The sequence below is a fragment of the Pieris napi genome, chromosome 4, assembly GCF_905475465.1.
Source record: "Pieris napi chromosome 4, ilPieNapi1.2, whole genome shotgun sequence".
Taxonomy (NCBI): Eukaryota; Metazoa; Arthropoda; class Insecta; order Lepidoptera; family Pieridae; genus Pieris; species Pieris napi.
Genome location: NC_062237.1, coordinates 7,969,257 through 7,992,789, shown reverse-complemented (window position 1 = coordinate 7,992,789; position 23,533 = coordinate 7,969,257). Strand labels below are relative to the sequence as shown.

At 32.0% G+C, this 23,533-nt stretch overlaps 2 protein-coding genes across 7 annotated transcripts in view; one reads left to right on the top strand and one right to left on the bottom strand.

Moving 5' to 3' along the window:
• Nucleotides 1–122: 122 nt before the first annotated feature.
• Nucleotides 123–6,766, top strand: LOC125049032 (zinc finger protein 436-like). 2 transcript variants are annotated; one of them, XM_047648032.1, is made up of 9 exons: nt 123–340; nt 829–1,702; nt 1,923–2,036; nt 2,232–2,381; nt 2,971–3,106; nt 3,669–3,771; nt 4,382–4,511; nt 5,254–5,323; nt 6,308–6,765. In XM_047648032.1, the coding sequence occupies exons 2-9, from the start codon at nt 837–839 to the stop codon at nt 6,419–6,421; spliced, it is 1,683 nt and encodes a 560-aa protein (XP_047503988.1). In that variant the 5' UTR covers nt 123–340; nt 829–836; the 3' UTR covers nt 6,422–6,765. The 2 variants fall into 2 exon arrangements, with proteins under 2 accessions (XP_047503988.1, XP_047503987.1); XM_047648031.1 differs by lacking the exon at nt 123–340 and adding an exon at nt 557–581 and having other exon boundaries at nt 6,308–6,766.
• Nucleotides 6,767–11,681: 4,915 nt separating this feature from the next.
• Nucleotides 11,682–23,533, bottom strand: part of LOC125049028 (protein yippee-like) — a 63,465-nt gene continuing 51,613 nt past the window's right edge. For 3 of the 5 annotated variants that reach the window (XM_047648029.1, XM_047648028.1, XM_047648027.1), the window contains exons 2-6: nt 16,770–16,882; nt 15,344–15,471; nt 14,617–14,660; nt 13,938–14,046; nt 11,682–12,977 (exon numbers count right to left, since the gene is read on the bottom strand). In XM_047648029.1, the coding sequence (XP_047503985.1) occupies nt 12,888–12,977; nt 13,938–14,046; nt 14,617–14,660; nt 15,344–15,471; nt 16,770–16,806 (408 nt within the window). In that variant the 5' untranslated portion in view covers nt 16,807–16,882 and the 3' untranslated portion in view covers nt 11,682–12,887. Of the gene's footprint in view, nt 12,978–13,937; nt 14,047–14,616; nt 14,661–15,343; nt 15,521–16,769; nt 16,889–23,533 lie in introns of those variants that run through there. The other 2 variants (XM_047648026.1, XM_047648030.1) reach the window with 2 other exon arrangements.

Genomic DNA, 23,533 nt, shown 5'->3' with positions numbered 1-23,533 from the left:
CATAAAATCTCTTACATATTTCTGACAAGAAATTTTATATTTTCCTAGCTGGCAACAAAAGCACACGGGAATTGTCATATCGATAATGCAAATCGCCAATCGCCATTGTGTCGCCATCAAAGAAAGCCACGCTTCGCAGCATTGTCAGACGTCATAAATAAAGGTGCCATTTTGAATGTGTATTGTCAAAAAATAAGATTCTTTCTCTGAGCAACTGGCAAAGGGAAGTTAATGCCATTTGTCTAATTTAGTTAAATGTTAATAAATTGACTTTTTGGATAAGTCAAATTGATCCAAATAATAAATAACAACAGTTTTTACAAAATATGAAGGTCTAAAGGTATGTAACATAGTTTTAATAACTGACTTAGATTAATCAGTCATTACATGAGTATCTATCAAAGAGTTCCTTGCTTTGCGTGCATTTAATAGGAGACTGTCAAAGTGGCGCCAATTTAGGGCGCCAAATGATATAAATATTAACTTTCATAGAAAATATATTCGTAAAAACAATGAGAAATCTAAGACACTATTTAAAAATATATTTCAAGATAACCTATTTGTACGCAAGATGTATTTATGTAAGATTCAAAAAGTTCTCTTGGTTGGTTTTTTGATAATAATGATAACCTGCATAAATAAAAATTGTGTATTCATTTTATCACACTATTTTCACATACTGATCGTCATGATGCTCTACGTAATAAACTTGTATAATTAGTATATTCAATTTCTTGCAAATGTTAGGATACTACAGACAAGAATCTAGCTAGCATACTTTATACATATTATAATTGCTAGTTTAAATTTATTTCTACTCTGTTGTAGCCATTAAAATGAGTTCAAATGAAGAAATGTTTCTTGTTATTATTGGTGATGAAGACTATCAGGTGCCTGATGATTTAAAAGAAGTTGTAGAACAAAGTGATTCAAATATGGAGATTGGTGAAATTATAGAAGAACAACAAATTGAAGAAGAACCATGTACCTATGAAATTCAAGTAGAAAATGAAGATGACTTAAATGGTGAAGAAAATGTAAATCAAGAAGAATATAATTTTGATGGAGAAATTGTTGATGAAGGAATAATCATAGAGGAACCAGTTTATGAAGAGCCAGTTAAGACAGATGTCAATGGTGACATAATAAATGAAAGGATAATACTAGATCAACCTTATGAAGTTGAACTTGAAGAAATGAAAGAAGATCAAAATAATTCAACAAATAATCAAGAAATAATTATTGAAGGTTTAGATGAAAATAGTATACTACAGCTGCAAAATGGTGAACTACAATTAGAGGATGGAGACGGGCAGCACTATTTAATACAAGAAGAGAATGGACAGTATGTCCTTCAAGAATCATCTAAGTACAATATAGTTGAGATAAATGGTGAACAAGTGTTAGTGCAAGAAGTTGAAGAGACAGATGAACATACCAATAAAAACAATTCAAATGTTCAATATGTTATTCAACAAGATACTCAAGGATCAAGCGATGATGAGTTTGCAAGACCAAAAAGGAAACAAGAAAGACCACCGAGGCCACATCAGGTTTCTTCTTATGTGCAAGAGTTGAAAGAAACCTACCCAGAATTGAATGATGAAGAAAGATTAATATCAACTTTAGCAGAAATTATGAGAACAATAAAACCGCCACCTCTTCCTGATAATTTTTGTGTCATGAATGGCATTATGTTTGAGTAAGTTATTGAACTATTAGGAGAATACACTTATAATCCTCTTTCTGCTTCTCAGACAAAGAAGTGTTCTAGAACAAATCTGTAAAATTAGTTTCTATAAAAATAATTTCATACATTTTATTGAAAAAGAAATTATTTTATTGTTTACGTTGCAACTATAAAATTGTACTTAAGTTTTAAATCTTAAAAAGCTGAACTGACTCTCTATAATTGATTTCAGGTGCAATTCATGTGGCAAGTTCTTTAACAGTATGCCAGAGGCTGCTCGTCATTTTCAATACTATCATGGCGAGCGATACCTCATGTGTTTTGCGTGCGGAGCAGATTTTAGAAAGTAAGTATATGCTGAAAGTTATAAATTTTAACTTACATCGGGGAAATCATATCTAAAATTGTTTTTAAATTAGGACATGAAATTATGTAAACTTTTTCAAATGTAGAATTTACTATCATAAGTGTAGTGCATTGATGTGTTCCTAATTACTGAATATATTTATTATAGATATGTTGTACTATTATCATTTTCCAGCCCCACAAACTTATACAAACATGAGAAAGGTTGCACCATGTATCCCGACATCATCTCAGTTTTGAAGGCTCGCTCCAGACATCTTAGTAGCAAAGGACGTAATCGGCCCTACTTTTCTAAATCACATGAAATCAGAATTGAAAATAACAGGTTTGTTTATTGTTTTATTATAAAAAGGGATATATATTCTGGTTAACAGGTATAATACATAGCATGCGGGCCTCAATTTGATTGCAAGCAGAACAATAATAATTTATAGATGGCCACAGGCTAATAGGTGCTTGGCGTTTAATCAATTTTATTGTCATAGACTCAAATTATGTATGTCCACTTGTACTTAGGGAGTGTTCAAGTATAACGTAACGTATTTTGGGGGGGGGGTCCTTTTGTAAAACGTTACGATGCGGGACAGGGATTAAATTACGCGTTATTGTTAATATTTTTTTCGACTCACACCACATAATAGTAACTAAAGAGTCTCTAGGTGGTCACGAAACGTTTCGTAATACTTGAACGCTCCCTTATAATACAAAGTATAATAGTATTTTCTTATAAATATTAATTACAATGTATAATCATCAAATATAGAAGGATGAGATAGATTATAGATTAATAATTAGAAAAATAATAATTGAGCATAAACTTGGGTCTTTTTGTTATACGATTATGAAATTAATCTTTACATTTATATTCATTTTAAAATTCTCTTTTTTGTATAATTAACATATATGCGTTATAGATTCCTGTGCAGCCAGTGCCCTGCATCATTCGGTACTCGGTCAGGCCTAGACGCGCACGAGCACGAGCACGCGGGAGACAGGCCCTACCTTTGCGCCTTCTGCGTCTGCGCATACACATCGCCTTCTGCTCTGTCGGTATGTGCACCCTTCTCCCTCACACAAAAATGCACACTATGTGTGAATCCCAGTTGAAAGATTACACTTAAAAGTTTGCAATAGTGATTATATCAAGTGTTCCTTTAACACTGCACTTTATCAGCATATAGTTTGCATAATTTAAATTTATTAATACCCGGTAGAACCGGTTTCTTACTTCTTTATTTACAATACTATAATATATTCAAAAATGTATGTATACATTACTGATATATGTTACCGTTACCTCTTAATAAGCTACTCTGAGTACCACAGAAGAAAAACTCTAGAAGGTATCTGTTTCCAATGTAACAAATTAATCAACAATCCCCGAAAATTTTATATAAAAATGAATACAAATAGAAATGGTATTTTTTTATGTGCCCATTTTCTAATAGATTGTTTAGAAGGAAAACATCTTGAGGTCGTGCCTTAAGACCAAAAATGATCTAGGAAAGATTGTGTAGCGTCATTGTTTTTATTATTGACAAGGCTAAGCATAAATAAAGGTATATTTTTTTAATAAAAGTATTTTTCTGAAGTCTTATAAATCGTATTTCAGCGTCACATGCGAAAACACCGCGGCGAGATGTTAGTGTGTGAGCAATGCGGCAAGCGACTCAGTACAAGGAACGCCCTTGACGCACACATGTTGACGCACCAACGTATGTATTACTACATTTTTACTACTAAACTGTGACGTAAGATCGCATGTGTATTTGAATTTTATGTCTAAACTTGAATACAAAAGATTTACTTGTACATAATATGTAAATGTATGAGTTTCAATATTAAAATAAATACAGAAAATAAAAAAAAAAATTGCTGGTAGATGATTTGTATAGCTTCGGTATTGTTCCCTTAATGACAATAAATGTTTGGTTAAAGAAAAATTGTTCAAATGGTTAAGCGTGTCGCTCATGAAGTCGTGCGTTTACATCACGGTTTGATTTTTCGAGGTGGCAATACCACTTTCGTACGGTGATAGCCAAAATTTAATGATCAAACCTATTGCTCACGTTTTTCTAATATAGTTTAGTTATTTCAATAATATATGTGGACTATTTAATTGTTCCTAAGAATTTTAAAACCTTTATTTAACATGAACAAGAAAAATTATAAAGATGAATTTGAGTTGCAAAAATAAATACAAATTCGAAATGAAAATAAAATATAAAAAAAGTACATAATTTTTAACATTTCGTGTTAGGCATAGATTATAAATAAAAGTATGTATTATATAGAGCCGTTAATTTAATAATGAATTGTGAACAGCTGCCCTTCGAAGATACCTATGTCCGGAGTGCCCGAAGCGTTTCTCGCAGAAGAGCAGTCTTCAGCTGCACCTTGAACGCCTTCATCGCGACTTGCCCCCGCCATGCGCCTGTCAACTGTGTCCGGCCAGGTATGGTTTATCACACATTAAATTGTTTATGTAACAATACTTCCGTCTCTTCACTGAGACATCATTGAACGTTACTAACCTAACTTAAGACTTAAGTATATTAAGTCTCAACTAATTAGCATACATATTTCACATAAAAATAATAAGTGTCCAATAACACTACTTACAGTCTCTATTAAGGGGAAACTACTCTGTTCTTCTGTTCTATTTTATTTCACTTACCACCAACATGCACTAAAAAGTCATTAATTTTTTTTAATTTTATTTTTATTATGTAGATTGTAGATCTATTGCGTTACCTTAAACTTGTATGTTTCATATACATCACAACCTTTTACTAATTGAGCCTTACAATTAGATTTTTAAGGGCACAGCGCTTTTCTATCACCAGACAGGAAGTGCTCTTTAAGTTATAGGTTTTTGACATACTCACATAATATATAAATATTTAAATTGTTTTTAATTAGCTGATTGCGTAGATCTTTTTACCTCATACATCCTATGTACCACTTTCAAGGCACAAAATATATTATGTAAAGTAAAAAATATGTCCGATATGTATAACTACAAATAAATATCCTCGATCGTACGGACCTAAGACAGACATATTTTTTATTATTATTATTATATATAGGACTATAAATATTAAAGAGTATATATCAATAAAAATACTTCAGATCATAAGGGTAATTCAGAGAGATAGATCTCAGGGCAAAGCTTAATGTAATTATATGAATTACAGGTACCCCCGTATGTCGCAACTGAGACAACACATGAAGGAAGTACACGGAATGCTACTCATGACTCAAAAGGTGAGGTTTTTATTCATATTTCATATATTCTAAAGAGGAGGATCTATAAATTGTATTTCCCAAAGGAAAATCTTAATAAAATTATCCAATAGAGTTACAACTCTAATTGGCCTTAGATTGCAGCAGCTTTGTTCATTTTTAATTTTTGAAGTTTTATGAAAGCGTTATGAAAAATTGATGAGAGTGAAATTTTACGATGCGCGCGCACCGTGACACAAAATTAACAGAATGAAGTTGCCCACGGAAGATGCTACGGCATTGGACATAATTTAAAAACAACATTCGAGTAATAATAGAATTTATGTTACACTTAATGTAAGAGAATAATAATAAATATTTATTTATTTAATTTTTCAAATGTAAACTGAACTTTATTGACTATAATGACTCCTTTTCCAGTCTTTGATTATTTAATTGTAATTAATTATTTGCATGCAATCAAAAACTATTTTTAATAATGCCAAAGAAGTATAACTTCTTACGCGCGTACATAAGTACACGCACCCTTTTTTTATAGACAAGTAGTATTTTGTGTTGGAGATTTTTGGGTTTGAGACATAAAGGTTTCCTCACATTATTTGCCTTCATACTAGGAGCAAGTGTTAATTGCGCGCAGATAAACGGAAATATATGGAAACCGTGTGTTACTATAGATATCATCCACTGTTACTTCCACGTCTTTGTTTCGGATTTTTAAAAAACCAAACTTTACTTCTTTCCAGCGCGGTGATCGGCCTTCTGTGTCTTCCGAAACTTTTTTATCGCTGGAACCCTAAACTCAATCTACACTCTTAAAGGGTATAACTAATTTGCCTTATAAATTTATTGATATACAAAATATCCGAAACTATTTAAAATATGCGAAAAGTGTTCTTATGTTTGAAATAAAATAATACTCATTGGATTATTAATAAAAAATACACGCTAATTTTATGTAATCTTTGGCTTATTTGAAGTCGGTTAAAACTATCGTTCTTATTTCAGATGTTCTACAAATCGTTGCCAAGATTAACTCCATCTCAAGTAGAGCAAGCAAAAGTGGTACTCAAATCAGAGGTCGAAAAATATCCAAGATATGTCATTGAAAAATCGCTTTGATATAAGCACTAAGTGGGCGTCACGAGAGGGGTATAATTCTCAGGCCCGTATTCTAAATCATGAGACGTGCTATTGCTGGTTCCGATGTTCCAACTTTTGCCTTTATTTAATATCATTAAAAACGTATTTGCAATATGTTGTATACGTTATTTACGTTTAAAGTCACGTGCGTGAAATATTAATTTATAAAAAAAAAAAAAATCGCTTAATTTTTGCTACCCTCAAATCCACAACTAGTTAAATGTACTTTTCTAAGTATTTTCGTCTCTTTCTGTCCAATTATTACATCATGTTCACACTATGATGAAAAGAGACATAAATATAAATAATTTATTTTAAAATACAAGTATTTCCAAGCATTTCCTTTATATTATACAGTAGAACCTCTATAAGTCGAACATCAAGGGAGACGCCAAAAAATTCGAGTTATAGAGTTTTCAACTTATGGAGGATTTCGACTTAGGCGGATTTTGATTCGACATAAAGAGTTTGAGGTTTGTTCTTATAATTTCTCTCTTATACATTTCAAAGGGAATCAAAATTGAACACCTGACACAAAGCAAGCAAACACGTGTTTCCATGAGTCAGAAAGAAGAAATAATAGTGTACTCACATTGTCGGCAAGTTCTTAAAGTCGGTAACTTATTTTTGTTCGAACAATAGAGATAATAAATTCCAAATGATCAAGTTGTAAAGGTTGTAAAATAAAACGTTCCTATGTTCGAGATACAGAGGTCAAATTTAATTTTCGAGTTATAGAGTGAAAATATGTACAAAAATGGCTTGGAGGGACTCGGTGATTATTTCGATTAACAGAGGGTCAAGATTTCAAGTAATGGAGGTTTTGGTGTTTTAAGGGAAGGGAACAAAACATTTTTTCGAGATTTGGAGGTTTTTGACTTATCGAGGTTCGACTTAACGAGATTCTACTGTAATAGGTCTTATCAAATAATCTTTAGATTATAATTTTATTTAACCACAATGCAATCAAAACCCTTGGAGTAAATGTCTATGATAATTAAAATAATGAAAATTCTTTATAAAATTATTGTCTATATTCCGTCGTACTTAAATATTTTTATTAATTAACTTATGGGTTGGTAAATCGGAATCAGGTTTGCAAAATTCAAACATAGTTCTTGAATTGTATTAGTCTTAAGATCTTTAAAATAAATGGCTATATGGATGGAAAGTATGAGCTTTTAAAGTTAAAATAATTGTAAAGCTTAGTATGTATAAGCGTATTACAACTAAACTGTATTTAGTACATGTCAACGTAAAAACAGAAATATTATTTGTTTAGTTATTTCTTATGTTCTTAAATATCTTCGTACAGATGCCAGTTACAATTTTATGTACATATATAGATAGAGAATTATGCCCCAAGTGAAAGAGATAGAAGAGCGAAATTTTGTGCATTAAATGTTGAACTTTATTATGATTTTTTTGTAAGTTTTTTAGAATTAATAAAGAATATTAAATAATGAGTGGTATATTTTTCCTATGTAGGAAAATTCCTATTGCAAATTTAAAAAAAATATCGTATCTTATTGTCTATAATATCTGAGTGGAATTTGGTTTATTTATTATGTGCAGTTTAAATACAGACGAGTCCTGTAAAAAACCTTAGAATATTCTCTATCAGAATATAAAATCCGTATACATATAATTCATAATCGAGTAAAAACATCAAATATATTAATTAAAGAAATCGTGACGCCCACAAATGATCTATAAATGTATGTAAGGGACCAAAGGTATATTTAGTCTCATTAATTATTCCCTACTACTTCAAACTCTTTAAAATCAGTTAGGCAAGTCTTTTTGTTTTATCTTGATTTTTCACATTACACAACATACATAGTATTTAGAAATATACAAGAACATATTTAAGGCAGAAAAAATAATGACATATTTATCCATGTGTTGGTTTGTATGGGAAATATACGTTCATCTTATATTCCATAATAAACATTTTTTTTTTGTATTTTGAGGTATAACATTTCTGCGTTTGTTTCATTGACGATTGATGTTTTTTTACGATGTTATTGTTTCGCGGTTCGCTGTTACTGTCAACTGTCATCACTTATCTAACATTAGACCAGAATGGTTAGATAACCATCATACTATTTAGAAACCTGTTTTTTTAGTTAGATCTAAATGTCTGTCTATAATTAATTAGTAAAGTGTATTAAATGTTTATTTAAGCAGATCCCATTAAATTGTAGTTAATTTAAATTTCGTTTCCAGTTATGCATACATTTAACTTGGATATTGACATATTATTTTATAAGGTACCTATTTTATTAAAGCTGAAGTTATTTTTAGTTTGTATGGTTTCCTTTGGATAGATTGATTTGTACCGTAGTAGTAGTTAATAAGTATTTTGTTCATGAACAATTCCTCCAACAATTATTTACCTCTGTAAATATAGAATATATTGCTTTCAGCTAAAACGGTACAATTTACTGCCGTGCTGATGTATTATTATCATTTGTAATTGATAAATCCGGGTTATAATTTATGGGTAAAATAAAAATCTTGAATAATACGAAAAAGTGTTTTATTACGCACTTATTATTTCAACAAAATGTTGACGAAATAGTCTTCTATAGCATAATGCATACAATCTTTAGGAGACACCACGAATTTAATAATGCTTCATTACGTACTAGGAAAATACAAAAATAAGCGGTTCCGTCGTAAACATCTACTGGGATACCTTATTTGGTTTGTATGGGAAATATACATGAATGCACCTTGTTCCTCGGCTCACCTAATTGGTCGGTAGTTAACACTCCAAGACCTTAGTTTTGACGGGTTGATTATTTGGATTACTATAGAGTAAAATACGTAGCCATTTAAAAGGGTAGCTAATAAAATCTACTGTATTTTATTCTATATAGAATTAGGGTGTTGCCAGTGTTAAAACAGGTAACAAAGCATATTTTAAATGGGTGCAGTTACATCTATAGAAGCATAAACTCGCTAATCTCGACAACAACAACCGCATTCAACATTCACAAAACTAACAATTAAATTCTTAATCCTCACCAATACTGATCGATTCTTAACAATGGTCCAAAAATATCTAATAGCATCCCTAAACGATCAAGTAGAAAAATACTTTAAATATGCCTCGCAGAGATCTAATCTTTTTAATTTTCTCACTTTAAACGTCACAATTTGATATATTTTTGTGTTCGGTCATATGTTAAAGAAGGTAATATAGGTCTAAGAGTGTTAATTATAAACTAGTGTGACAATCTCAATAATTCGATTATTGTTGCATAATGTTCATAACGAGTGAATAACAAATTATACTGTAGTAAAAATTACTATTGGATGAAGTTCTTATTCATATTCCCAATAGATATACATTCCTCTAAATAGCAAACAATGAAGTAATATACATTTTTAAGCTGTGGTATGACGACTCTGTGATGGTAACATTTAAGAATAAGGTCATGTAGTAAATTTATTTTAAAGAAGTCTCAAGGCATGACTAAAAAGAAGAAAACTATTACTCTTGTTCACCATAAAGCTTTACAAACCAATAAATTGATGAAACAATGCTATCTTTAGACAGAAGATGACAACAAAATTAAATTCAAATCTCCATTGAACATTTTGCATCAGTATTCTTAACAATTTAAACCCTATGTTTAACAGTTACAATTACAATATACGTGAACGATGTGATTACGGATTTACCATACTTACTATGAAAAAGACGTATCTGCTTTCCATATCACATATTACAATATTTAGCATCTAAAAGCTTGAATGAAAATTATAGATATACAATATGTGATTATTTATCGTTCAACCCAAAGCTTTTAACGATCTTTAAAAAGCACGGTTGACATTATTAAAAGCAAAAATCACAGTTCGTTTCGTTCAGATATCCAGAGCCATGTGTGGTTTATTGTACTTAGGCCCTTTAAAATATATGACTCTGTTTAAATTTGTAAGTTTAAAAAATTAGACATTTTTGGTTATCTAGAACGGCTGATTATAATATGTATCGTTATTTAATACAAATACGTCTTAAAATATGAAACGGACAAGGTGTTGCACTAAAAAATCTGATTCTAATGTACAGCTATCACCAAATGTTGGCTGCTCTGAAGTCAGTTGCATTACTAAACGCTTCTTATGATGGCAACACAAATTTAGCATGATCAAATTTTAGTTAAATGCGGCAACTTTGCATTGTTTCAAGATAGGCTGGCATTGTCATTTTTGTAAATTATGCGCTGTCTACGATAAAGTTTTAGGCTTTTCTCTAGCGCTTCACATTCAAAGCTAGAAATATGTAGCTAACTTCAGAGCTGCCCTAATAGTTTATTAAATTTGCTTTATCGTAAAAATAATGTGTCAAACGTGTCCCTTACATTCATGTAAATTTTATTAACATTAGTTATGTATATTAAAAAGTATTCTAGTGGCAGTAATCAACGCTCTGATATTACGGCGATGGGTGATTTTAACATTATGTCGATATACCCAAATTCTAGACAAAAGGATAATTATAATAGAAATCCAACAACAAGAAATCACCACTTCCTATATTCATGTGATGTGTTACAGAAATAGAGATAATGTATGCATATTCTATATATCTCCCGACAATTAAGTTGGCAAGAGTCGTAGTTCTCTCTATTTTTTACTCAAAGTACGAGCGCAAACTTTCGCCTACCACGACCAACTTTGCAAAGTTACATGCCGCGACTAATATCGTTAAAAAAATAAAACATGTCATACTTATCAGTCTGTGGTAAGAAGTAGGAAATAAAACATAAATTAAGATCTCTAATAACTCGATATATGTTTATAAGAATATGCATTAGAAAAGCTTAATTGTTTTATCAAGTTGGGTATACCGATATAACATTTAGTACATTTTATATCAATTATGCATTTTTATCTTTTGTTACATCAAGTCGGTTTAAAATGTAAACCTTACTTCATATCTTTTAAAAAATAGTTCTTTTATAACGAGAATCGTATGTTTGATTAAAATGCATAATTAGTATAAATATTCCCCAAAGTATTTATTTGGACGCCATGTATTTGAAACCACGTAGTCATTTCTGTTGAAGTACTTGCATTTCAATTTAATACCATTGATGTATATACATTCTCCTCATCCTATACTTTCCAAATTTTCTCATTAAAATACAAAATACTTATTTGTAAAATTTGAAATATTTTATATCCAATGAGACATCTTTTCGTTGTTGAAACCGCACTATACATTGTTGAAACCGCACTATACATTGTTTCCACTTTCCACTGCTCTAACTGCGTATAAAGATTCCCTCCAATTGATTATCGACCGCCAAATGCAAGTAATATCCCGGTTCATATTTCGAATTATGTTTTGACAGACTATGTCATCCGACATTATGATTGTAGAAGCTCTGAATCTTACACAGATAACATCATTATCGCCTTAATGAAGTACCATGCAGATTAGGATAAAATTAAGAAAAAATAAAAATATTTGGGGTTAATTGTGTCTAATATACATTTAAATGGAAACAATAAATGAATAATAAAACTACTAACTGCTCCCTTCGTATATAAAAATGTTCGACCCAATCGTCTTCCCGACTTTAAAGCGTAACATTGTAAATTCCAATTCCAAACGGAAAGCGAAAGAAAATGAACGAAACTAACCAAAATCACCAAACACGGGCGCAAATACATCGAAAACTACTTTCCGCTTCGACTAGTAAAAAAGTAAAGCAAATTGTACAGCTGAAATTAGGAACATACATATGAAATTTCTCTGAGCAACTCTTGAAATGATCGTTCAAGAAATTCAAAAATTCTATTCTAACGTACTTATCACAGGTTAAAGGGGACAAGAAGTATTAGTGTTCTTTCCGATATATAATGACGTGTAAACTAATACAACTTAAGATATTCGCTTGCGCAAAAAATAAACGTTTCTATAACTAAAAATTAGTATAAATTCTATGCCCACTGCCCGAAGCTGGGCGGTTGAGATCGATAACTTATGTATAACGTCAAATGGCGGTGCTCAAGCTTAAGCCGCTAATATAACGCCCGACATACTGTCAACTGTCAAGCAGGATTACCGCACTTGGCCAATATTCTCATACAATTGACTTTAGAATTTCCAAAGGGATGGAAACAACTTACGTGATCGCTTGACAATTTGTTTTCGATCCTGTTCTCTAAACACTGATAGTAGATGCTAAACAGTGCGTTCAACGCTTGAACAATTGACAGTACTTAGGTAAATCGCTCGACAATCCGCCATCATCGATTTTCCATGAATAATTGATTATGACAAAAATAATTTGTATCGATGGCGGCGGAGTTGCGAGAGAGGCGAGGTGACTCGCCGGCCATTTTATCACGAGGGCTCGAGGCGCCGACGCATGGTCACGAACAGTCATTGACGGGGGTCACAGCACTTTAGTCCCAGCGCCTAGTCCCACCCGTTCTCTTTCACCATATGAGCCAGTTCTATTATGAACTTGCCCTCTTTATATTTTTGACTCGATTCGAATGCGTGTTCCTGGAATGGGAAATGAGAGTTAGTAAAACATTTTTTGTCAGACACATCAGCTTTTCATGGTAGTGAAATTTAAATAAAAAAAAATATTGCCTCATAAACATTTCGCAGAACCATGTGATCCACGTTTCAAGCCTATAAATAACAGGAAAACTTTCGTAGACTTCAAGAACGTACGTAACTTAAATCGATGCGTCGATCATATGTTTGACCAAACCCTATGACACTAGTACGTTATCTATACATTTGATGTGCTGTACAAACTGTTAATAGTATAAGATCCCGCTATACAACGACCTTCACCGAGATGCTTATTTAATGAAACTTATTTTATATTTAATTTAATATGTCAATAAATATAATCCATATGGGTTGCCTAGCAAATTTCAGTCCAGAGTATGTTTAATTAATATTAAAAAAAAAAATTTTTTTTATAATTAGCATGTAGTAAATTTTTTGAACTTTTTTCAATCAATATCAGGGTAGTATTATATATGTATCACTATAACCTTCTTTTATACTAAAGATGTATATATACTTTAGTGTCACATAAAAAATATACACATAAATAATTAATTGATTAAAAACAACCTAACTTTTGCATATTCTATGGGCTTCATACTTTCGATTGGTATAGAATTTATCTAATAATCATACCGGTGAAATGTTTAAAAAAATATTTTTTTTTTAAATTAATTAAAAATACTCTGGACTGAAATTTGCTAGGCAACCCATATGGATTATATTTATTGACATATTAAATTATATATAAAATAAGTTTCATTAAATAAGCATCTCGGTGAAGGTCGTTGTATAGCGGGATCTTAGACCATAATTAGTGCTTTTGTCACCGAGTGACATCTGTCAAGAATATTGTCAAATGCCGCTTTACAGGTAACCTGCTTATTATGCAACTTACGATGTCGCCATTATAAATAAAGTGAAGTGAAGTATGCAACTTACATATTTCCAGCCGAGCATGGTTTTGCAGCACTCGCAGTAAATATCAGCAACTGCGTGAAGCCCCGTCAGCAACACACGCTCCTCTGCCGGCCCGCACCCAACGTTTACCCTGGAATTTATAATTTACCTTGAGAAAAATCTAGTATTACCAACTATATATGTGTGTAAGGCAATTTATAATTTATGTATTTTACCTTTCAAAGTCAACCCAAGCCCCGAATCAAGTACGTGACATTCCTATTTCAATCCAGTTGAGTTAAAAATAAGTTTCTACCAAATAGATAAATATGGCTGGAATACTTGGAATCTTTTGTAAATTCTAAATTGTTGTGAATATTCCGAAAATCGGAATTTATTTTCCATTTAAGTTTTGAGAATATCATTCTTTTGAACCCTTTCTAATTTAACCTTTCACGATTAATTCACCAACCTTTACTTAACGCCTACGCCTTACGCGGTACACAGAAGATTGCGTTGGTGTATGACTTACGCATTTTACGTAGTTAGGTACGAAATGTAGATAGTTCTAACTTGATAATTAAGGGTAGTTAAATTGATATTATGCATTATTTATTCATTATTTGTAAAAACAGAAAACATCAGTAAGGTAGTTTTCATAAATCCATACTTTATTATGATTACCATAGTAAATAAACATCTTTTAGAATTGAATACTTACACAGAATTGAAGAGATATGCACGCCCCTGGCTGCCTTGGAACGACTGAAAAATAGGAGGTAATTCTATATTTTACGAGTTCCAGGACATTTAATACAGTTAAGTATTGAAAAATGGGTCAGTAAACGCCTTTGTTTCACCAGACTTGTTGTAAATATATTCATTAAGTTTATTTGCTGATTACATAATATGAATGTTGTTTTACGAGTACAACAGAATTATTTAAACTCAATATATTTTCTATAACAGCCGTTCTTGTATTTTTTTATTGAAATTCAACTCAATTCGACAAACGCTTGATCTACCTAATAAGTCTAATATTTTTTTTTGTGAAACAATAAAGTTAACCATTTAAGTTACTTTACATTGTTTTGAGGGCATATGCAAAACATTGATTAAGCGTTTAGGCTGAATGCTGTGCTGGAGTAATAAATGAGAAATATATATAACTAGCAGACCGGCCAAGCGTTGCTGTGGCTAAGGTTTTTGTTATATTACATAGTAGTGAACTATTCAAGGGAAACGGTAGGAGAACACCAGTGATGGGGACCACCATCCTTTATTGGTGGTTATGCCATTAAATTGTAGCTTATGTGAAACGTTGGTACTTTCAACACAGCGCCATCTGTTAGAATTGTGACTATCGGTTCGGTAGTTTAGGAGTCCATAGCGGGCAGACAACGTGACACGTAATTTATATATATTAAGATATCTACTGACTATCCCACCTTGGATATGAGCTCGTCATGGCTGGCGAGATGCGCGCGGCAGTGTATGCAGCTGTAAGTGCGGTGCGCCGGCGGCAGGTACGCCTGGAAGGTCTTGACGGGCGCGCGCGTCGCGCTGGCCCCGTCGCCTGCCACCCCGCCACGGTTAGTCACCACGTCACGCATGAGTGCCTGCTACTGATTAACAAGACCCGTCAGAGACGCGCCCGCCCCGCCGTACTAGGCCTCCGCTATTGACACTGTTTTATGCTATGACTACATAACTTTTCAAAAAAATATTTTCTGGCTAGAGGCTAAATTGCTAGAGGTTTGAGGAGAATATCTCATAATTTACAGACTTTAAAGCGCAGTACAGCTTAATCACTTTTTAATCTTGGTTCAGTTTACAATATTTATGAAGTCACGTCATATAAATACGCCATTTTATACGAGTTATTTTTTGGAAACGATATATTTGTAAATGAATCTCTATTTTACATTTTGTATCTTATGACTAAAATAAAATAAATTTTACTTGATTGCCAAAATGGATTTCCACATATGAGTCCAATGAAGTTTTAACTGTCAACCATTGATAACAAAATATATGGCATAAGTCAATGTCGATTGCGATCTTATGACAAAGATATAGTACGCGGGACCCCCAAGTAAGCACTCATGCGATGAAACAATAATTAAAACAAAATAATCATTAAATTAAATAAACAACAATTAAATTATTATATAACCTGTTGGGATATAAAACCTAAAAAAACTGATATATTTTACTTTAAAACAAACTGGATCAAAAAGGTAGAACATAAATACTTTTAGTAGCGTAACCAATGAAGCCAAACCAATGGAAAATAAAAAATATTAAATTATTACTGGAGAAGGCTTTAAAAAATCTAAAACGTATTTTGATGAATTTATTCACTATTCACATCCAATCCAAAAATAAAATCTATGAATATTTTCGAGTATTGGTTAAATTTAAATTATTTTTAATACGGGAGAACGCATTTGCTACAAATAGAATCAGTTAACCGTGATGTCATCGAGTTGCAGCTTGCATCCAATTGAAGTCTCTGGACATTTACCACGTCCGCGTAGCAACCAGTTATGTAATTCTAAACTATGTACGGCACACATATGGTTCTATTTAAAGATTCGTAAAAATCTCTAAAATTAGGAAAGCCAACAGTACTGTATGTTTTGCTTTCGCTATATTAATTTTGATTAAATTAAATAAACCTAAATTTCTAAACAACTAAAGCAATTATTAAATACTTATTTTTACTCTTACCAGAAAATGAATTGGATTTGACCATAATTAAATATAGTTAATGTGATAATATTATTGGATTGTAGTTCTAACCTAAAAAGTAATATCAAAAGAAGAAAGAAAAGGTTTTTAAAGGCGTAAAACTGAAGAAGTGATACACACCTGCCTGGCGCGAGCAGCACGCGCTAGCCGCCCACATGAGCCGCGGACTCCGCCGGTCACCTGCCGGCCGCCGCCCCCCGCCGCGACTCAGGGTCCCACACACCCGCCACCCTCTGCAAAAAAACAACCTTTGTCAATTTATAAATTAACGGAATAGAATTGAATGATTCTACGATAGAGTGCAACGAATGTAAACAAATTTCAGTTTCACTATAAGCCTAATGTGCCATCAATAGCCATATTTAGAGCTCATATAATTTAGAAATCAGAAACGGCTGTATATATACAATAATGGCTACAATAACTAATATTATAAAGGTGATTAAGGTTGCGGAGGCGAAAGGAGCACGTGCAATGAAATCACGCGCCGCACTACACTATAATATTAAGGCTTAGAACACCTTTAGGGCTTTTCATAAATATTCTATAACAACGCGGTTATTTTGTAACAGAAAATTACCTGATTAAATAACATTAGCCTTTCTGAAGAAAAAGTGGGCAAGTCGATAATCATTTTTTAGGCTTATTACATAAATTTGATATCATTTATTTGTTGAAAATATAGTCCCAAAAATATAGTTAAGAATAAACAATTATTTGCTTATACCAAAACTTATGGAATGTGCGGCTAATGACAGTCCGACATGATATTATTATTTAATAAAAAGTATTGTTAGTGCATTAAAATCCTGCAAGCTTTTTACTGTTAAATTTTGTGCCTAATATGCAGGACGTATAAGTTTATATATCGTTTCAGATTACAAGATAATCTCCACAGGATCAAGTGAAAACGAGCTTCTTCCTCCAAAGAGACTTTATCGAGAGCACTCGGCACCGGATCTTATTTCAATAGTTTCCGAGTTCCTACTTCCGTCACCGTGCGAGCTAGGATTTACTAAAATGAGTGTGCACAAATATTGAAAGTGAAAAATTCCTTTCTTTCCGGTTTTGTGTTACAAAAAACAGGATAGATATTTTACAATGAGTTTATTCCATTAAATATAATGAAGAGACTGTACAAGCAACACATATATTTCAATTTGAAGTACGTAGTTCCAGATTAAATATATCTAGGAAATTATCGAACTGTGAAGAGTTCAATAAGTAATTTCTAGTGGTTTAGTCTATTTCTGTTGACGATAATGAGGAAAAGTTTCCGATTCAGCAAAAGGCGTCGTCGGAAAGGGTGTGCGTTTACCGGCCCTGTGCTACCTTGTGTTATACATGCAAAGCCAGGTAAAACGAGTACAATTCTACGTACTTAGCAACAGGTAATGACGGGATCAGGTGACAAAGCATCAGACCGGCAAGGACAATGCGCGTGCGCCGGCGACACGTCGCGAACAATGACCCGCTTTTGAGACTAGTTTTATACAACTTTGAAATCCTCAGTCTACTCCAATTCTTTAGACATAATATAATTCTTTAAGACGTTTACAACTTGGGCCACAGGCTCTGGAAAGCAGGTGTTAGGTGAGCCCTAGTTAGCTGCTAAACATATACATATAGGTATTAACGTGACGATATAAATTACTACAAGTCTCTTCTTTCTCTAATAAATATAAAGAAATTATACTACCTACATAATGTCACACGAATGAAACTAAAACCTAACAGTTTAATTAGTCAATGTAAAAAATAGCGGATATTACTCTATTCCCCAATACTGCAATTTACCGTAAAAATATTGTAACATTGTAAACACGAACGTTTATTAAGTAGCAAACGTATTTAAGTGCACTTGGCCTACATATTCCCATTTTATATTTTACATTTTCAAGAAATAAAATCGGTAGACAAGTAATTGGATCATAGATTTCATTGACATGTGTTTAAGGTGAAAAGGCAGACTGAGCCTGAAGATTTGAGCCCATCGTTTCTGCAAATTTCGCTTTCAAATCTAGCTCGGCTCTCTAGGACTTTTTAAAAAGGTCTTGATCCCAAGTGTTTCAGGTAGGATGTAGAAAATCAGTCTTACCGTTTTATTCTCATCTCATTCATATCATTAAGCGTTTTTTCCGCTTTACAATTCAACATGAAATTTTATGAACACACAAAAAAGCATAGCTCCTTCGTCTATGGACCGATCTGGATGATTGAGATATCAAATAATTAGGATTGGAAATTGCAATAGCAAATTGAAATCCCATAGAAAGGGTTATCAGGATATTAATTTAAATGTATGAAACATCTAAAACTTGCACCGCTGCGTCGTTCTTTAGCGCTTAAACCGATGGTTTGTAATTTTCAATTTTGTTTTAACCTAGTACTTCAATAATATGTCGCACACTCAGCTATAGAAGCACGTTTCAGTTAAACAAGTTTCCGAGTTATACAACTTTATTTGTATAGAGACGTGATCGCTTTAATAATGAGTTCAATTTTCCATCCTTGAAGCTTGTCATTTGCTCGGTTGGAAACAATTGCTCATTTGCTCAATGACGCTTTAACTGTAGCTAATAACGACATGCTTCGGTTTTATTCATTTTACTACATAAACGATAACTAGCACAGATTATGGCTCTATTTGTGTTTAGATAGATGTAAAAGTACTGGGTCTGTGGCAAACATAGTAGTCCAAGAGGTAGTGAACCCTGGGAGTAACGGTCTCCCTGTAAGGTTAGAAATTTGTATACTTACGATTTATGACATGCTAAGAGCAATAGCCATGACCTGGCAGGCGTCAGCCCTGCACGTCATCAGCCCCTTTATTTTTTGGACTGTTAAGTAAATTGAGTTTCAAAACTTGTTTCTGTAAATTTGAAAATTTAATAGGATAAAGTTTATTGATTGTACATCTTAAAAAAAAATTGACAGGCGATTACAATAAGCAGAAGTATATGACAGATCAATTAGAAAACGTACAGTTGATGAGGTAAAATAAACTTTATCCTGTATACTTAAAATTTTTATATGTTTTCAAGTAAACGTCTCAGAGTAAATATGTACAATGCCAGGCGGTTTTGAACAGCATAAGACCTTGATAGGCGAGGGGACAGCTGCTAAGGGCGTGCAAATAAGAAATGTTACATGAACGCATACAGTAAATGCAATGTATTTTATTGGGTTTTATGCAATCTACATTATTTTTAACATTCATTTTCTTCAGCATCATCCGAAATTTCGCTATCACTGTTTTCATCATCATCTGATTCTTTAACAATGTTTTCCTCATCTGAAAATAGTAAAAAAAAATATTTTAATGAATCAATAAGGTTGTTAAGAATTAAATATCAAGCTCAATTACATAGGACTGCGTATTAAATGTTACGGAATAAAATAGTTGTATGTTACCTGAAATGCATTCCTCAGTTTCAGTCGGTTGTGCTGTGGCAGTATCAGCAGGTCCTTGTAAAAGTATGTCGTATATAGAAGATGGAACCGTATTCCCCTCAAACCAATTAAATTCGTAACGACTATCAATTAAGTTCCAACCGTTATTTTCAGGTGTAAGAATTGTTGGTTCTTTTAAATTACAATTTCGCCATATATTTGTAATGTAGGCAGTTCTCAATAATTGTTGATGTAGTTCAAATTTGCAGGGTGGTAAATTCGATGAATCATAGCTTACTACTTTGATTTACTTTTATTCAACGTAGTCTCTGTAAATCGTACAGTTTTTTCGTCAGTGTCTTCGTTACAAATCACACAAACCACGTGTTCCAATTCCATCTTGCACACTATTTACTGAAATGTTAATATTAAGTACAACAATACACAATATTACTGCACAATTGATAATAATATTTAATTTTTAAAAAATCAAACTTTAGTTTGATTTTTAAAAAATTCGAAATCACTCAACATAAGAAATGTTATAGCTCAAAGCATCTTCACAAGTAAAAATCATTGGCACAACTGACGAAATTCTTCTCTGTACATTGTTGCTCGAGAGCAGGTATACGTCCCTTCGTATTAGATAAACGGTCTCACTCGCACTATAGGCATTCACGCAACACCTCCCACTCGCACGCCCTTAACGCCTGACGCCTGTCAAGGTCTTATGCTGTTCAAAACCGCCTGGGATTGTACATATTTACTCTGAGACGTTTACTTGAAAACATATAAAAATTTTAAGTATACAGGATAAAGTTTATTTTACCTCATCAACTGTACGTTTTCTAATTGATCTGTCATATACTTCTGCTTATTGTAATCGCCTGTCAATTTTTTTTTAAGATGTACAATCAATAAACTTTATCCTATTAAATTTTCAAATTTACAGAAACAAGTTTTGAAACTCAATTTACTTAACAGTCCAAAAAATAAAGGGGCTGATGACGTGCAGGGCTGACGCCTGCCAGGTCATGGCTATTGCTCTTAGCATGTCATAAATCGTAAGTATACAAATTTCTAACCTTACAGGGAGACCGTTACTCCCAGGGTTCACTAGCTCTCCAGCTATAGGCTTCTATTAGTGCGAACAAAGAATGAATCAATGATTCTATACAAAAATTGGGAAACTAATGTTTTTATGAATTGCCAATAGTACTGGCTTTACATTAAAAAAACGTAAAATTATTGCGCTCCTATTTTTGAGTCATATATTTGATAGTCTGTTAAGTTTGATAATTAAAATGCCGACTGTTATGTTTTTGTAAATAAATGTGACCGCTTTTCGTGATTATTATCACTTTCTTTTATTGCGATGTTGTCTTCAAGGTATATAGGTTTCATCGCTTAAAAACTAAATATTAGCAGTTTTAGATTTAAGACTAAATCTATACTCTATAGTCTAATCTAATAAGAGGTCTAAATTCATCGCATATTAACTAGTTTCGACAATCTATGTGATATACATTGAGTAGTTTATTATATATATTTTTAGTAGTTTCAGAGAAAAGCTTAATTAATAAGTTACATTTTACACGATTTTAATACGAATTATCAGTGTAGGTCGTATGTAGATTCCGATTCACTTTTTAACAATATTTTAAATTGGCTTAGATGCATATTAAGATCAATGTATGTGAAAATACTATTCGTTATCCGTTAGCTGAATCATTTAATTAGTACTACATTCAACTGTAACAGTAAAGTCGACACTCCATGTTTAATACCTAAACAAAACACTGTCTATTAACACATGCAAAAACGAGTCGTATTTCTTTAAAAAAAATTATAAAATACTGTAAAGGAATTTTTATTACAATTATAATCGTTCATTGTACTACATTGACCTGAAGATTGCATTGCATTGAGGGAAAAAGGTGTAGACACATTGTGAGGGCATAAAAGTATTTATGAATATCAGATTACCCTATATACACAAGCTTTACACCTATATACGAAAGCTGTAGTGATAATTGAGTATTGTAAAAATAATAGTTTTTTTTATATAGTTATTATTTACAATATGGAGCAAATATAATCGCCAATACTGATAAAATTCACCTTTTTTTATGTATAGTAAAATATGTCAGCAATTTCTTTTTCTTAATCAGACATTATAGAATCGTCAAATTTGGCATGTTTTGACTTGACCGATGTGTAATCATTATTTATTTGTTGTGCAATTTTTATGGTTTAAAAACTAATCTCTACAACGAACTTGTTTTTTCATATTATCAGATAATATGGAATAATCGCTATAACTAAAAGATAAGTATATTTATCAAGCAATTCAAATACTGTTATCTTTTGCTATCAGTGAACACTGCCTTTTAATACACGTGCGTTAGGATATGTTTTCAAAATAAACTTTGTTTATAAACAAGAATAAACTATGTTCATGTAAATTTAAAATAATGTTCCCTTGAGCGCTTTAATAATAATTTGTGCATGAAATTAAAAATATTATTTTTAAATTTAGTGTGGGTGGTACATAATTTATGTATTTTACACATGGCATAACAAAATAACAGGTTAATTTAAAAAACGTTATTTAGTGCGTACTTATAATATGCGATGTATTCAAGGCTACTAATAACGGTTTATATGGATATAATAATTATATGTAAATTATATTTCGATGTTACAAATTTTTATTTGTGGTTTTTATTGCATTATACAACTTATTGTGACATTATGAGTCATTAAAAAGCAGTAAAAATCTGCGGATTATTCGTAGATTAACTGAATGCACTCATTATTTTTAAATAAAATCTTATCTACACAAATGATCTTTGTCATGGCAACGCTTAATTCGATTAAAAAAACGAACGTCCCCAATGTTACGAAAAAACAAGAAAGCAATTTTTAGTTACGCGATAAACTTTTTGTGATAATAAGGCGAATATACACCAAGGACCTTATAAGAACCTGAAGAGAGTGGCCTCAAAAGACTAGACATTGCTAATTGCCTGTGAATTTCTGAATTGCAAATGAAACGTTATTTTAATTAAATAATTTATTGCATTTCAATGCCTGAAAAAAGACGAAACAGCGAACTAAAGCAGCTATCAATTTCTACCTGTGTAAAAACGCTAAATTTATGTCTCGCGAGAAATTTTTTAACTTTATAATAAACCTAAATAATAGAGATATTAATAGTTAGAATCTTACACTAAAGGGATATGATATTTCATTAAAGATACATTTTAGGTCACTGGTGGGTTACTCGTTTCCCCTCATTCAGTAATGAGCATTTGTAACCGAAATAGTATATGTAATATATATAGTATGCATATAACTTTTAATCGATATGTGTATTGGGTATCTAATAGTTTAGTGAATAAAGTTTATTAAAAATATTTCTACATAATTAAAGAAATGGACATTTTTTATTTTAGCATGCAACTTATACATATTGATATTTACTATTT